We start from the raw sequence: 16,589 nt of genomic DNA on the forward strand, positions 1-16,589 counted from the left end.
TAAATGTCGGGTATTTGATGATGATGATGATGGATATAAGTAGCTGTTAAATCGCATTTCTTCAGAATTCTTGAAATTGGTTCTGAAATCCTGGAAATATATGGAATTGGAACTCGACGTATTGATTCTTTGCTGTTCTGGATTGGATTGTAGGAATCGAACAGATGTTGTGCACTTTTTTCAGAGAAGCCATTTAATTTCATTTGATGTTTGATAGTTGAAAGTTCTTTCTGTAATTCATGAGGAGTTGAACAATTAGTTCTAGCTCGTTGGATTAAACATTTAATGATTCCTGTTTTTTGATAAGCATGATGAGCAAATAATTGTTTGAGAATATAACATCCAGTGAAAGAGGGTTTTCTGTAAACTATTGTTGATAGAACACCTGAAGGTGAATGTGAGGAGGATGTCTAAAAAGGATAACTTGTTGTCTGTTTCAATCTCCGTGGTAAACTTAATACGAGGATGTAAGGAATTGATTCTGGCTAAAAAAGGAAGGTAAGGAATCTGTTATGAGGCCACACTGAGAAGATGTCGTCTATATATCTCACCCAAATGGATGGTTGAGGGAATATAGATGAAAACAGGACGTCTTATAGATGTTCCAAATAAAAGTTGGGTAGAGCAGGTGAAAGTTGACTTCCCATGGCCGTTCCTTCTACTTGGTTGTAGAATTTGTTTTGACAGAAGAAATATCAAGAGTGCATCACGAAATCAAATAATTTTATAATATCTGTGGGAAGATGTCAATAATCTGCTCATCATCCTTATCAAAAAACAGGAATCATAAAATGTTTTATCCGATGAGCTAGAACTAATTGTTCAACTACTCATGAATTACAGAAAGAACTTTCAACTATCAAACATCACATGAAATTAAATGGCTTCTCCGAAAAAAGTACACAACATCTGTTCAATTCTTACAATCCAATCCAGAACAACAAAGAATCAATACGTTGAGTTCCAATTCCATATATTTCCGGGATTTCAGAACCAATTTCAAAAATTCTGAAGAAATATGATTTAACAGCCACTGATATCCCTATTAACAAAATATCCACCTATTTCACCTCTTCTAAAGATAAACGCTCAACTATGTCTCTGCCTGGTGTATATCAAGTTCCTTGTAACTACTATCTATCCTACTTTGAACAATCAGGATGCTCTATAGAAAAAAGAATTCAAGAACATCAATCATACATTCTGCACAACAAATCCAATAGGTCTGGATTGGCTCAGCATGGGATAGAGACAAGCCACAGCATCCTCTGGTCTAAGACTCGTCTTCTACGCAGATGTCGCTATAAATTCGAACACCTATTCAGAGTGCTGAGGCCATATTTCAACACCATAACCTGAATCAAAATCACCGTATATCCTTATCAAAAATATGGGAAAGTTTACTCTGGATAACACATTATTTTATTTATTTTTTTTTTTTTTTAAATTGAGACTTTTAATTCCTATGTTAGTCTAATGTTATTTATAAATTAAGATTATTATATGAAATTGTGAATTAATACCTATAATTTAGTCAGCACTCTGATGAAATTTTTTCCTTTCTTTAATGCATAGCAAAGTAACATCACCCAGCTCTTTCTACTTTTGAATGATCAATTGTTGGTATTCCACCTTGTTAAAAACTATTCCTATGTAGCCACTGAAGATAGTCTGTTAGTTTCAGACTGAAATATTTGGCAAATATTAAAATATTCTTGTGTTAACGTGTCATAATTCCTAATTATAATGTCACAAGTGTTTCTCAAGAGTAAAAAAAAATATTAGTGAAACGCATTGACCAAATTCAAATTATTAACATTGGATAAGTTGAACTACCATGTATTATTAAGCCTTATTATGCAAACAAACATTTACAACTTGTAATTCATTTTACCTGTGAGGTAGCTTTGCCTAACAGCAGCCTACAGGTCTAGATGGCATTTGCACCTGCTATGTGCTGCAAATACGAAGTTCATATTTCACTGAGCAATACTAATTCATAAATGATTCAAATTTGGATCTCAGTAAATAATTTGATTTTCCAAGCTTTAGAACTTAGAAAAGTACAAGATTAAAAAACAGTGTTCTGAAATTAATTTTTTTTTGGTTTGATTAATTATCAATTAATCAAACCAAAATTCTGCATAACACATATTAGCCATAATGACTAAGGTTGTCCTTATAAAAAGTATTTTTGTATGTTATAAATGATAATGGTAATAAATAATACTTTTAGCAATCTCTCTCTCTCTCACACACACACACACACACACACGTGAACATGTGCACACACCTTTCAAAAATGTTGGGCCTTGCATCTCTTGAAAGTGGTCTAACATTCTGATAAAATGATGTTTGTAAAATCTATATATATATATATAAAAATATTTATCATTTTTATAAAAATAACCAAGGAAAATACCTCTAAACATAACTTACTCTGGTTGGAATACTTAGTGCAGTATTCTGAGATCCGTTTCCACACTGGCCCATTTTGTTGTCTCCACAGCTATATACAATGCCTCGATCTACAAGTGGTTATGTAAAGCAGACCTATGTCAGTGCTTAGCAAAGTATACATCAAACATTCACAGGGAAAAAAAAAAAAAAAAAAAAAGGGGGGGGATATAACAAATCTCAAGTAAAAATCATGCTAATATAACCTCTGTATATCTACTGATAATAATACTTTGGATATTTATCTTCACAAGAAATCTACAAGAATCCAAAACAGCATTACTCGAGTGACTTTAATCACACATCTCTAATCTTAAATGATGATGCAACCTCCCATTTAAAAAGCAGAATCCACATACAAAAATATGAAGGATAAAAATAAATCAGCAGTAATATATTCCTGTGGCTGTCCACAATGAGATTTTCATATTAAAAAAAAAAAATGCACTTAAAAATTCAGCTTTGAAATAATGTTGGATTCAATATCCACTTAATTTGAATAATTGTGCATTGCCGAAGTGAAGCCTTTTGGCTCTCTTATTTCAGTAATAAAAACGTATAATCTAAAACGGATGCAGATAAAACTAATTTCCATACTCATGCTACTTTTTTGTATGTGAATCCCACCAACAAAAGATTGTATCATGGGGTAAGCTAAGGATTTTATTTATTTATTTTTATTTTTTATTTATTTTTTATTTATTTATTATTATTTTTTTTTGCTGGCCTGGTGTGATTAGCATATCCACCCTCCAACCAACAAGATGTGGGTTCGAATCCTGCTGCAGGCATGGATTCAAACTTACTGGAGGCCTGAAGTGGCTTGAAACATTCACGTTTGGTCTCTGGAACAGGGTTTCTAGGCCAAGTAAAAAATGAATTAAAAAAAAAAACACAAAAAAATTAAAAAACACTTAAAGAGAAATAAATGAATAACATTCTTATTTCAGCTTTGTTGCAATACGGATTCAAACAACTCAACAACATGAATGTTCTTTTCTAAGAATAATGAATATCTAACAGTAAAAGAAGGAAACAGTTTTAAAATAAAATAATTTCTTTATAAAGATATTATATTAAACTCATATAATTAAAGAATGTTTGATGTTGAGTTGTCCAAATGTCACATGAGGACCGGTGAATAACGTATTACTAGTTTGCATAAAATAATAAGTAAATTCACCAATTGCAATAAAAAAAAAAACAGATGATTTCTGTTTGTTTGTTTTTTTACAATAACTAAAATATGCAACATAACTACAAGTAATTCTCAAAAAATTCCTACTTATACTATTCCAAAAAAAAAAAAAAAAAAAAAAAAAAAAGTAACTGCTTGTTAAATTCCAGTCCTGTCTTTTCACAGTACCATTATTAAAATTAACAGTATTAGTAGGCAGATTTCTTGCTTATGTTATGCAAATACGTACAAATTTTAATACTGCTGGAAATATTTATTTCAATAGATCTGGCATGAAAACATTTCAAAAATTTTCCAGGTTCAGCATCCTCTGACCCAAGTAATCTCCAACACAAAGGATTATCGTCTATAATTGCATTATGTTAACTATACTTTTTTTTTCTTTCAAACATGCATTATTATTGGGTGCCATATGCCAAACAGTGCCACCAATTATGGCCCTTTTTTGAATTTTTTTTTTTATTTCACCATTTTTTATCTCGCCATTTTCGAAAAACTAAATTTTTCGAAAATGGTGAGATACCGTGAATATTCGAGAGAGAGAGATTGACAATATCTATGTGGAGAGGATTAATAAGGGAGATAAGAGAGTTCAGGTGCATAAGAAGTGTAGCATACTTATAGATTATGAGATATAGAATGTGAACAGTAGCAGGTTCTGCACCACCTGACCCAAGTAATCTCACAAAGGATTATCCTCTATAATTGCATTATGTAACTACAGAAAGTGCAGCACCACTGATATCATCCATCATTCCTCTGATGGATGATATCTGTTAAGATTCTGTATTCATTAAATTTCTTTGTTCCTTGTATGCAGCTTTCAGAGTATGAGTAAAATGTAGGATGCCACAAAAGACAAATGCAAGTAGCATAGATTTTTCAAAAATTGTGACATGCTGTGAATACAGTATATATATGCTTGGAGACATGAAGATATCAATGCAGAGAGGATTAATGAGACATAGAGATAAGAGAGTTTTAGGTGCATAAGAAGTATAAGCATATTATGGATTATGAGATACCGAACATGAGCAGTAGCAGGTAAAAAATCGTGAATGCAGCTCCAGGGTTCTGCACCCCCCCCCCAACCCAAATAATCTCAAGCACAAAATATTATTCTCTACAATTGCATTATGTAACCACAGAAAGTGCAGCGCCACTGATATTATCCATCATTCCTTTGATAGAAAATATCCATGTTCAATGAGGAAGAAAGAACATAAGCAAGAAATCTGCACACTAATACTGTTAATTTTAACAGTAGTGCTGTGAAAAGACAGGACTCGAATTTAACAATTTGGCAGTCACTTTTTTTTTTTCCAGAATAGCATAGATAGGAATTTTTTTTTAGAACTACTTGTAGTGATGTTGCAATACTGATATCTATCAAAGGATTGATAATATCAGTATTCAATCGGGAGTAAGCAGAGTTGACGATACAGCTGAGCATTTGAACAGTAATGGTAAGACAGCAAGCAAAAGTGGCAGTGAGTTAATGATGACGATTGGTAAGAGGGGATACGCAAGGTGGTGAAAATATGATCTGTGTAAATAGCAAGGAGAAAATAATTGAAGAGAAGAAAAGATGTGGAATGAACTGAGAAAATTATGGATATGCATGGGAATGTGAAGAAGAACAGGGTGAAACAAGATTTGAAAGAAATATTGAATGATTTAAGAGTGGCAATGTACAAGGATTTTGATGATAAAAGATATGATGAGTGAAAAAGTTCACAATGTCTGTTTTCAGGGAGGTAGAATGAGCAGGGTGGTTGAAACACTGGATAAGAGGAGTATACAAGCAAAACAGTTGGTAGAAGTGGCTGGCAGAAATTATTTGACTGGTAACAAGAAGAATGTAAGGAGGGATGCCACAAGTCTGTTAAGGAAAGTGAAAGATAACAGTGTGGTAGTTAAGGTAGTCAGTGTGTTGCCCAAGTATGATAATGATGAGTTGAGAAGGCAAGCGAAGATTATGAATGGTATGCTAGCAGAATCTGAGGATAGAGCTGTATAAAAGCGATGGGCTAGATTTCAATGGATTTGATGTAAGTCAGTTGGAGAAACTGCTGCTGCAAGAGAAAATGACTGAAGTGAAGGTAAGACCTGAGGAAGCAAAAGGTATTGTGGAAGAGCAGGAGAGTAAGGTAGGCAAATTTGTGAATGGAGAGGTGGGTGACACGAGTGAACACAAGGTGGACAGGGAGACACTGCGTGAGAAGTGTAGATGATGATTTCAGGAGTAGATGTGTGGGTGTGCAAGAAAGGATTAAGATGGTCAAGGTTGTGGGGGGATGACATTTAGGTCTCAGGGAGGGGGGGGGGGGTAATATCAATGATGATAGACAGGAATGGATGGGGGAGTGTGGAGGAGTCATATCCGAGAAATACGGTCAGTGGGATTTGTTATAGAAACAGAAATGAGCTAGTGTGTATGTTGACAAATGCTAGAAGTATTTGAAACAAGGTGAATGAATTTGCAACATTGATAGAGTTCACTGGTCCAAACATTGTTGGAATAAAGGAGGTCATAGTTAAATGAGGATGACATTCTGACAGGGAAAGAGAGAGAGAGGGATATGTGATCCTTGGTGAAAACAGACTACATATGTAAGGCAAAAGGGGAGGAGTGCTACTGATGATGGCAGAGGAGTTGTGTCCATCTAGGGTGCCGATCTTCAAAGCCAATGATAGTGAGTTTTGAAGCCACATAGACTGAAGTCGAGATGGATAGGATGAAATGTTCAGTAGGGTGTTGCTATGATCTGGTAATGTGGAAGGCAGTAAAAAGGAAATAATTAGGCAAATTGGTCTGACTAAGAAGAAAAAGGTGATGATTACGAGCAATTTCAATTATGGTAATATAGAATGGAATGAAGACACAGAATCAGGAACCAAAGAGAATGAATTTCTTGAGTTTTTAAGGGACAACAACCTTTAGCAGTATGTAACAGAAGCCACACATGAATCAAGGGTCATGGATTTGATTATCTAACCAGAAGATACTGTTGTAACTGAAGTGTCACATCTTCCTCCAGTTGGTGAAAGTGACCATGAAGTGATCACTTGGGTAGTAGCCAGCCATATGAGGAATTTTGTGAGGAAGGGTTATATGTGGAACCAAGGCTGGTGATTATGACAAACTCAGGAGGCATCTTGCTATGACATCATGGAATGAGGAATTGCATGGGAAGGAAATCAGCGTTTCTTGGTCTCTACTCAGAAAATATCTTGTAGAGGCAATGACTGAGTGTATTCAAAAAGTTCAGGAGATTAAATAACCTAAGTGTAAAATGGATGACTGGAGAGGTGAAGAATGTAATCTGGAAGAAACGGGCAGTGTGGAGGTGGCATCAAGATGAGTAGGGATAATCAGTTACATGAGGAGCACAAAGGGCAAGCAAGGAAGGTAACTCGATTGGTAATAGTAGCAAAAGTGCAGTATGAATAGCAGTTAGCAAATGACATAAAAAGAAATCTTAGGGAATTTTTTGATATGTGGCCAGTAGAAGGAAGAATAATTATGGGAGGATGATGTTGGTCAGTGATAATGGGAGAAGGAAAAAACACTGAGGAGGATATAGAAGAGGTGTTTAATGAGCAGTTCATTAAAGTATTCCATCCTTGTGATTGTAGCATAATGCAGAACTTTAGAGCAATGGGAATGTGGGAGGAACCAATGATGGTAAGTGATGAAGAAGTACATGAAGAACTGAGTAAACTTGATGTCAACGAGGCAATGGGACCCGATGATGTATCACAACATGTCTTGAGGGAATGTTCCAAGGAGTTAACAACTCTAATTTCATTTTTGGCATGAGTCTTAGGTGAGCCAAAGTTCCAAAGGAGTGGAAAGATGGCAAAATTGTTCCATTTCATAAAGGGGATGACAAGACTAAAGCTTCAAATTATAGGCTATTCAGCTGGTATGGAGTTGTGGTCAAGGTGTTGGAAAAGCTAGTGAGGATAAGGATTCAGAACTGGGTTCGTAGCAGAAGAATTTTCTTAAATGGACAGCATGGATTTGCTAAAGGAATATCATATTTTAGCAATCTGCTTACTTATTATAACAAAGTGACATATACAGTAGTATATTATATTTTGCGAAGGCTTTCAATAGACACCACATGACAAACTAGTAGTTAAATTGGAACAGATGGGGCTAGATAGTAGATTAGTGCATTGAATTGGAGACTGGCTGCTGATGGTATCAGCAGGTTGTGTATTGGTGGGGGGGGGGGTATCCTAGAAGAGGAAAGTCACTAGCAGTGTGCCCTAGGAGTCTGTTCAGGGACTTATTGTTGCTTAATTTGTATTAAATGACATTGAAAAGTATTTAAATGGTGATATACTGTTGTTTGGGGAGAGTTATGAGAAGCAGAGCAGATGTCATAGCTTTGCAAGAGGACCTAAATAGACTGTCTGCATGGGTGAGTGTGTATGAGAGGATGTCAGTTTAATATAGCAAAGTATAAGGTTTTTAAATTCTGGGAAGCAAAGATGGGATGAAGTACAGGATTGGCAGAGATATTTTAGAGGAGATGAAAGATATGGGGTGATGGTGGATAGGGACTTGAAATTTTGTGGACATTTGCTAAAATTATGAGGACAACACAGTGGATTATGGGAATGATACAGAGAACACTAATGTGTAGAAGTAACAAAGTTTTGATTCCATTGTACAGGTTTTGATCAGGCCACATATGGATTACTGTGCACAAATTTGGTCATTTGGTTTTCAAGGGGATGATTCAGAGATGATTGACTGAGTTGGTTTCTGGTCTCTGAAATATGAGGGCAGATTGAGAGAATGCAAATTACAGAGCCTAGTGGATAGAAGGAAGAGGGGAGACATGATCGAGACACAGAAATCGATAAGGATTAACTAACAGATTCACGTGGATGAGATTTTTCATAGAATATCTGAGACGGGAGGGGGGGATGGCAAGCCATCCCTGGAAGCTGTATAAGATGGGTGTGAGCAAGGGGGGGGGGGGGGGCAGAGAGTAGATTTTTTGCACGGAGAGTGGTGAATGATTGGAATGTATTGCCTGAGAGTGTAGCAACAGTGAATGCATTTAAGTCAAGGTATGATGAGCTGTGCATGTGAGAGTGAGACCTCCTGTGATAAGTCTCTTGACTCCATGGAGGTCAGTTGATGATGATGATAATAATAATAATATACCAGATTAGAACTGGTCTGCTCACACATTAATAATGTCAAGTTCTTTTCTAATCTTTATTTTTCATATGGTTATGCCACTGATGCTGTCTTCTCACTCTCCAAATTTTTCTTCTACCTCATGCCTATGCTCTCCAGACAATCTCTAATCTAAATTTCTTTCATACTATTGGCTTCATGTTTTTGCTAATTACTCTTGTTTTTTGTAAATCTGTTTAACTGACATCTAATCACCATATCATCCTTTACTTATTGTACTACCTATTTCCATTCATTTGGTATCTTCACTAAAAACTGTATATAAATAGCCGAAATAGTTCACTCATTCAATAAGTTTGCCAACGAAAATGCAACTGATATTTTCCAAGTTACAATAGTTTTTATGATGCAGAATTTTATATAACCTATCATCGGAATTTGTGTCAGCCTCATGAAGACTTGTAGCTGATTATTTCAGAAGAATTTCAGGAATCATTTAAAAGGTCAGTCACATCTACATAACTAGGAATAAACCATTACATAGCCTAGTATAAGGAATGGTAGGCAACCAACTTGGGACTCTGCAAACTGAAATATATTCTATATTAGCTGAAACTACAGAAAAACACATTGAATATTATTATTAGTTCGGTAACCTCCATGGAGTCAACATATTCATCGTAGGGGGGGAGGGGAGGGGCACACTCAATCAGCAACATCTCTATCATAATGAGTTTTGAAGTTATTTAGACTACCTGCATTCAAAATGCGCTCTGGCAAAGCATTGCACTCACTAACAACTCTTCATGTAGAAAATCTCCTCCTTGCACCGTTCTTCACCAGATCTTTATACAACTGTTATAGGGGTGGCCTCTTGTTCTACCCATCATAACATCCACTCTTTTTATAATTCCTTCTATATTAATCTGATAGCATCCTTATATACCTTATGATGATATAACACAGAATATCATCTCAATGGAGAACTTGGGGAAAAAAAAAAAAAAAGAGGGGGGACGACTGGTGTTTTTGTCAGGAAACAGAAGTAAAAGTGTGTGTAAACTACTGGAACAACATAACTGAAGAGAGGCAGTAAAAATCATCTATCATGTGTGTGTGTGTGTGTGTATATATATATATATATATATATATATTAGGGTTACCAAGTAATTTTATAAACTTGGTTATTTTACTCCTAATCCCAAGTAAGCAAACAGTTAAGTTTGCGCCTGAAACATAGTTCAAGTCTAAAGTTGGTGCAACACCAGGGCAACTCCTTGTAAAGGTGGGTAAAGCTCTGATCACTATTCTTAGTATTTTCCATAATGTAAAGCACATCTCACTAAGAGATGTATACCGCAATACATTATGGGTAGGGTCACTACCCAGACCGGTTTAAACCTTTTTTGAGGTCTCCTCAGTGAGTAGCTAGACCCTAAATACCAAGGTTTTGGTAAAACAGAGCCTTATCAACTTTACCTATGCAATTTGCTAAAAGGTGTTTTTATTTTGAATAATCTCTGGAGGAAATATAGATGTAAATAAGTTTTTTTTACCTTGGAAATAATGTATATTAGGGTTACCAAGTAATTTTATAAACTTGGGATTAGGAGTAAAATAACCAAGTTTATAAAATTACTTGGTAACCCTAATATACATTATTCCCAAGGTAAAAAAACTTATTTACATCTATATCTCCTTCAGAGATTATTCAAAATAAAAACACCTTTTAGCAAATTGCATAGGTAAAGTTGATAAGGCTCTGTATTACTAAAACCTTGGTATTTAGGGTCTAGCTACTCACTGAGGAGACCTCAAAAAAGGTTGAAACCAGTCTGGGAAGTGACCCCACCCATAATGCATTGCGGTATACATCTCTTAGTGGGATGTGCTTTACATTATGGAAAATACTAAGAATAGTGATCAGAGCTTTACCCACCTTTACAACGAGTTGCCCTGGTGTTGCACCATCTTTAGACTTGAACTACGTTTGAGGCGCAAACTTAACTGTTTGCTTACTTGGGATTAGGAGTAAAATAACCAAGTTTATAAAATTACTTGGTAACCCTAATATACATTATTCCCAAGGTAAAAAAACTTATTTACATATATATATACACACACACACTAGAGAAGGAAGACTGGCACAAATAGATTCAATGGAAAGGAGGTGGCACAAAGAAACAAAATAGAAAAAATAACGGTCAGGCACTCATAAAATGGTGTTCCTGTGATAAATAAAATTAAAGCAAGCAAATTATTCCAAATAATTCTAAATAAAATATGATTATTCAAGCAATTGCAACCAAGGAAATGGAGTAGTTATAATATTCAATATCAAACTCAAAAGAACTACTTTATAGAAGAGAAATGGGATTTCAAGTGGTGATGTGGACAAATCTGAAAATAGATATTTGTGTTTATGCTCCTATTGAAGATGATGACAGATGGTAAGAAGTAGAGGAATCTTTCAAGTTATCAGAAAGAATAGCTGAGATAAAGGAAAAACTAGTCTCTTGTTGGAAGCCTAAACAAGTGAGTAGAAAATTAGTTCCAAAAGGTTTTGGAAAATTTTTGTGAATGAGCATTAATAGTGATGGTACCTGCTACATTTTCGATTCAGGATTTCTAAACATGGAACAGTAATAGCAAACACCTGTTCCAACAGTAAAATGTGCATAAATTCACACAGACAGAATGCAGAGAAAAAAAAAGAAAAAAGAAAAGGCTTACTGATTATAGTTGACAGTGATGTTTTCAGATTTGTCCACAATAACAAAGATTAAACAGGGATTTGAAACAGGAAGCAACCCCCACATATTGCTGAATAAAGTTAAACATGAATTAGAGAAAAAGTAAAGGTTTGTTTCTTTTCAAACGTTTTGAAAGCTGTCTGAAGAAAAGAAAAGAAAAAAAAAAAATGAGAGAGAGAGAGAGAGACAGACAGAATACCATGGTGAATATAGAAAGGCGAGTCATTTCTAACTAGTAAGTCAGCATATGCACTCACTCTTACAGAATAAAGAAAAAAAAAGTGGAGGCTAAGCAAGCTTAGAAATATAGCCAGTGGATCACAATTAAAGCAATTAATCAGACAAAAAAAGAAAAAGTACATAAAACGGAATCAATAGCAGAACTATATTAAAAAAATGAGGATATTAGAAAACAACACATCAACATCATCATTAATTCTTCCTAATATTTACCGTCATGGATTACACAGTATTACTGTTATAGTACTAAATAATTAAGTTTACATGGATATAAAGTAAGATTATATGTCACCTTAGATTACTTATACACTCTTGCATGATAATGATCATCATTATAATAACAATACTTCATTTAAAAAATTATTTTGACATTGATGTCATTGTTCACCCCTTCTTTTTTCTCAGAACTCTCACATGTATGGTGGTTTCTCGCTTCTGATCAACTTTTATTTATAACCCAACTCTCAGATTTATAAGTTAAAAACTGGTTTGAAGAGTGTCTTGTAAACTATTAGTTTATTCTTTTGGCATATTTTTCTCTGATTTCGTCATCATCATAATGCTAATTACAGATATAGACTATATTTGTCTGTTCTGGTCTCATTATTCCATTTAATATCCTTTTTTGAGGTCTACCCAGCCTTCTCTTTCCAATAGTTTATATTTTATTTTTTGTTTAGGATATCAGGTGTTGGTCATTTGGTTTACATGTTCTATCCAGTTTTGTTTATAATTGTTTAATTTTTCTTCTAATGATTTTGTTTTTAGTTCTTTTAAAATATCTTTGTTCCTTTTTTGGTCTAATAATGTGTATTTTGCAGTTCTTCCCATGAATTTCATTTCACTGCCATATAATAAAGTGGGCACTGCTAAAGTATTGTATATTTTCAAGTGTGTTTCTTTTTGTACTATATTTGGATTGAGTATTCTATTTATCAGGCCTATAATCCATTAAAATTTTGAAGTTTTTAATTTTATGTCTTTTTCTCCTTCATATAATATTTCACATCCAAGATAACTGAAAGTATTTATCTGTTCTATTATTTTATTATTAAAATAATAGAACAGATAAGTTTATCCATGGATAGTTTTATCCATGGATATTTTTATTCCGAACTGTTCACTATGATGTTTAAATTATATATTGCTCTTTGTAAATTGTCTTCCTTATCTGATATTATTACCTGATCATCTGCAAATAATAGTGTATTTATTTTGTTATTCCAGGCAGTGCTGTAGCTAGAGCTTTTGCCATCTGGGGTGGTCCCTGAGTTTGTCGCTCCTCTCAATACACATCAAAAATACTACAAAAAGTCAAAACGACATATAGGAAAATAAATTAAAACACTATGTTTATTTTTGAAGTAAAATTTTAATTCCAACATTCTAAAATGTTATTTTTCTTGTTTTTCCATTAGCAAAATCGTCTATGACATTGTCGAAGTCTATTTCATCACTCAATTGCTCTTCTATAGATAGTATGACAAGATTTCTTAAACGCAAAGTGCTGCTCGGGACGGACCACCCCCTTCGCCCCTGATTCGGAAATTTCTATACCTGGATTGTTTAAGGTGTTTCACCGTATTAATATTTCATTAATGTAAATATTGAAAAGTGTTGAAGACAAAGGGTACCAGGGTATCCATGTCTTACTCCTTAGTTTATAGATTGTGTTTCAGGCATTTTTTCATTTACTTTTATATATTCAATATTGCATGTAGTAAAATATTAGGTATATTTATTCTTTGTAACATATCAAACAGTATATATCTTTTTACTTTGTCAAGTGCTTTTTCGTAATCTATAAACAAAAGATGAGTTTCTAAATTAAATTATCTTCTTTTTTCTATAAGTAGTTTTAAACAAAAAGTGCATCCATTGTAGAGCATCCTTTTCTAAATCCATTTTGACATTCTAATAATATTTTTTTGCTGTATATTTTAAATTTTTCATAAAGTATTTTACTATATATTTTGCAGCATGTATTCAATAAACTAATACTTCTGTAATTATAGGTTTTGTTTTATCACCATTTTTTAAATATAGGTATTACTATACTTCCATTCTACTGATATTTGTCCATTTGTATATATTTTATTTAAAAATTTTAATAACCCCTGATGAAATTTTTTTCCACCAAATTCATACAGTTCGGAGTTAATCCCATCTTCTCCTGTATGATTTTTTTTTAAAAAAAACTTAGGTTGTCCTTTAATTCTTTCATTGTTATCATTTAAAGTGTTCTGTAAGTTTTTGGTGTAATATATCTATATCTATATATATATATATATATATATATATATATATATATTTGATGTTAGTATTATCTGTCCAAAGAACTGTAAAGTAATCCAAGAATTCTTTTAAATTTATTTTGCAAATCATACTTGCAGTTTCTTTTAAATCTGCATTCATGTATTTTAGTATTTGATATTTGATATTATTCAACTCCAAGTTTAATCGCGGTGCCACTACCATGATCTCTCACCTCAAGACTGGCCACACAAGACCAATCAAGTTTAGCAATGGCATAAGTCTTCTCCACCTACAAAAAATGTAACATTGAGGAAGCATCACCAATGCATTTGCTAAACTGTATGAATATTTCCAAATGTGAACTCTATAACCACCCAGAAAAGGTGCTGTATAAAATACATGAACTTGACCTCTATGATCTGGTGGTATATGTCATATTCTAGATATGATAAAAATTTTTCCATTTTTTTTTTTTGTATCTCTTTCTGGTTTCTCTTTTGGCTATTGCTCGTCATTTTTTTATATTCAATTTCATCTTCTTGTTTTTTGCTATTTAAAGCAAAATGTTAATCTCTGATTTCATATAAATTTATTTAACTGGTTCCCAGCCATAATGCCATTTTTGCTTATTCTGTTATCTACTTACTTATTTAACTTGCCATCATCACTAAAAAGTATTCCTAAATAGTTGAAATATATTGCTTGTTCTACGGTTTTTCCACTAAGAATGACTATTAGTTGATGCATTTTCATGCACTTGCCTATTTACATACTTTTCCATTAATGCCATATAAATGAGAATTTTGAACAACTTTTCTCTTAGTATCTTTTTTCGCATGCCTTTTTCAGATCCACAAAACATATTTGTTAATTCCCATGAATTCTCAATTATTTCAGAAATTCTTCATCATCAATCAATTATTGATATGTATTCTCAATGGGTGTACAAAATACAGTCAACTTTTACTATATCAAACTTACATGGATGGCCACAGGAATAGTTTGTTATAATGGATCATTTGCTATAGTAAATTTCCTTTAGCCTGAAGCATATGGGACTATATTCAGAACTTTAAAGTAGTTTAATATAATAAGCAAGTTTGTTATAATGAGTGTTGATTGTACTACAAGGAGTCACTTAAGGGTTGCAAAAATCTTTGTATTTCTTACTTAATGCAAAAACCAAACAAACAGAACTTCTCACTCAAAGTTCAATTTCACTTTATTATCTTTATTAGGTATCCATCTGCATACTGAAAGAATAAGAATAGGCTAGCCAATACAGAATACCAAAGTACATTCTGTATTTTAAACCACAAACAGTTATTTGTCGTAAAGTAAAAATCTAGTCTTGATTAAAGTTTTTCAGATCCGAGTACTGGGAATCAGATTCACCGTGTCTTTTAATTTTACTTGGATTCAATGCTTGATCTAAAACTTGATGAGTCTGAATCAAAATTTTGCGTATGCTAATAAAAAAATTTCATATGGTTTTATTACTTGTGCCTCTAGTTTACGGTTATTATTTATCTTATCTATAATTTTTATTTTTGTAGTCTACAGATTGCATATATATATATATATATATATATATATATATATATATATATATATATATATATAGTGACTATTAGTCACTATATAATGAAGTTGATATATATATCAACTTCATCTAAAAATGGAATTTAAATAAAAATGGATTTACATATCCATTTTATTTTCAGCCAGATTCAAAACTTCCCTAAGAGCTTATGAAAATATAAACTTGAACATGGTGGTTGCCTTGGTTTGCACTGCTTAAAAGACATGAACTCAGTTAACGAGCTCAAAAATTCACCTTTATTAGTGTGTTTAAGTTTTACTGGCCTGGCAGCTGTTTCAAATGGTTCTCATCAGAGACCAGGCAGAAAACTTTAAGAGGACAAAAACCCTCTGTTTAACCATAGCCATCATCTCATCTCAGAAAGTTATATTTTTCATAAGTGAACTCTCACTAGGTGTGTAGATAAATTACTAAAATAAATAGCCTAAAAAAAAAAAAAGCTTCATTCTAGCAAAAGTAAGTTATTTATTAAAGGATATTATTATATTTACTGAAGATGGTAATATTCTTACTGAGTCTAATATAAGGATCATCGTCTCAAGAAGGTGCTTTATGCTGAAGAAATTTATCATTTTTATTTATTATTATTATTAAAGTAGTTAGAGAAGGTTTCTTCTTGGCAACAAAATTAAAATAACCAAAAATGTTGTAATTTTTTTTTTTTCCAGATCCACATAAAAGTGATAATTTTCTTGATTTTGTAGACCACCTTTTGTTACACGTCAAGTATTTTATAATTAAAATTGCGTAAACTTAATTTTCTCTTTATAATTGTTTCTTTGGATAATGTAATTGAGAAAATGCAATTAATTACTGTATAGAATAATAAATTATGCACTGTTTATATAACTTTATGTATAATGTGACTTTTGAAACAAATGAATTTAAAGACTTGTTAAAAACGAATATCATAATTTT

General features: G+C 33.0%; 1 protein-coding gene across 1 annotated transcript in view; it reads right to left on the minus strand.

Moving 5' to 3' along the window:
- The window catches only part of LOC150110425 (protein RCC2 homolog), a 198,403-nt gene that overhangs the window by 73,422 nt on the left and 108,392 nt on the right, over positions 1 to 16,589 (minus strand). The window contains exon 5 of the mRNA XM_090393729.1: positions 2,440 to 2,528. Within this exon, the coding sequence (XP_090249855.1) occupies positions 2,440 to 2,528 (89 nt within the window). The remainder of the gene's footprint in view (positions 1 to 2,439; positions 2,529 to 16,589) is intronic.

This window comes from Typopeltis vanoorti, chromosome 1 (assembly GCF_054136105.1).
Source record: "Typopeltis vanoorti isolate ZY-2024b chromosome 1, IOZ_Tvanoo_1.0, whole genome shotgun sequence".
In the NCBI taxonomy this organism is placed as follows: Eukaryota; Metazoa; Arthropoda; class Arachnida; order Uropygi; family Thelyphonidae; genus Typopeltis; species Typopeltis vanoorti.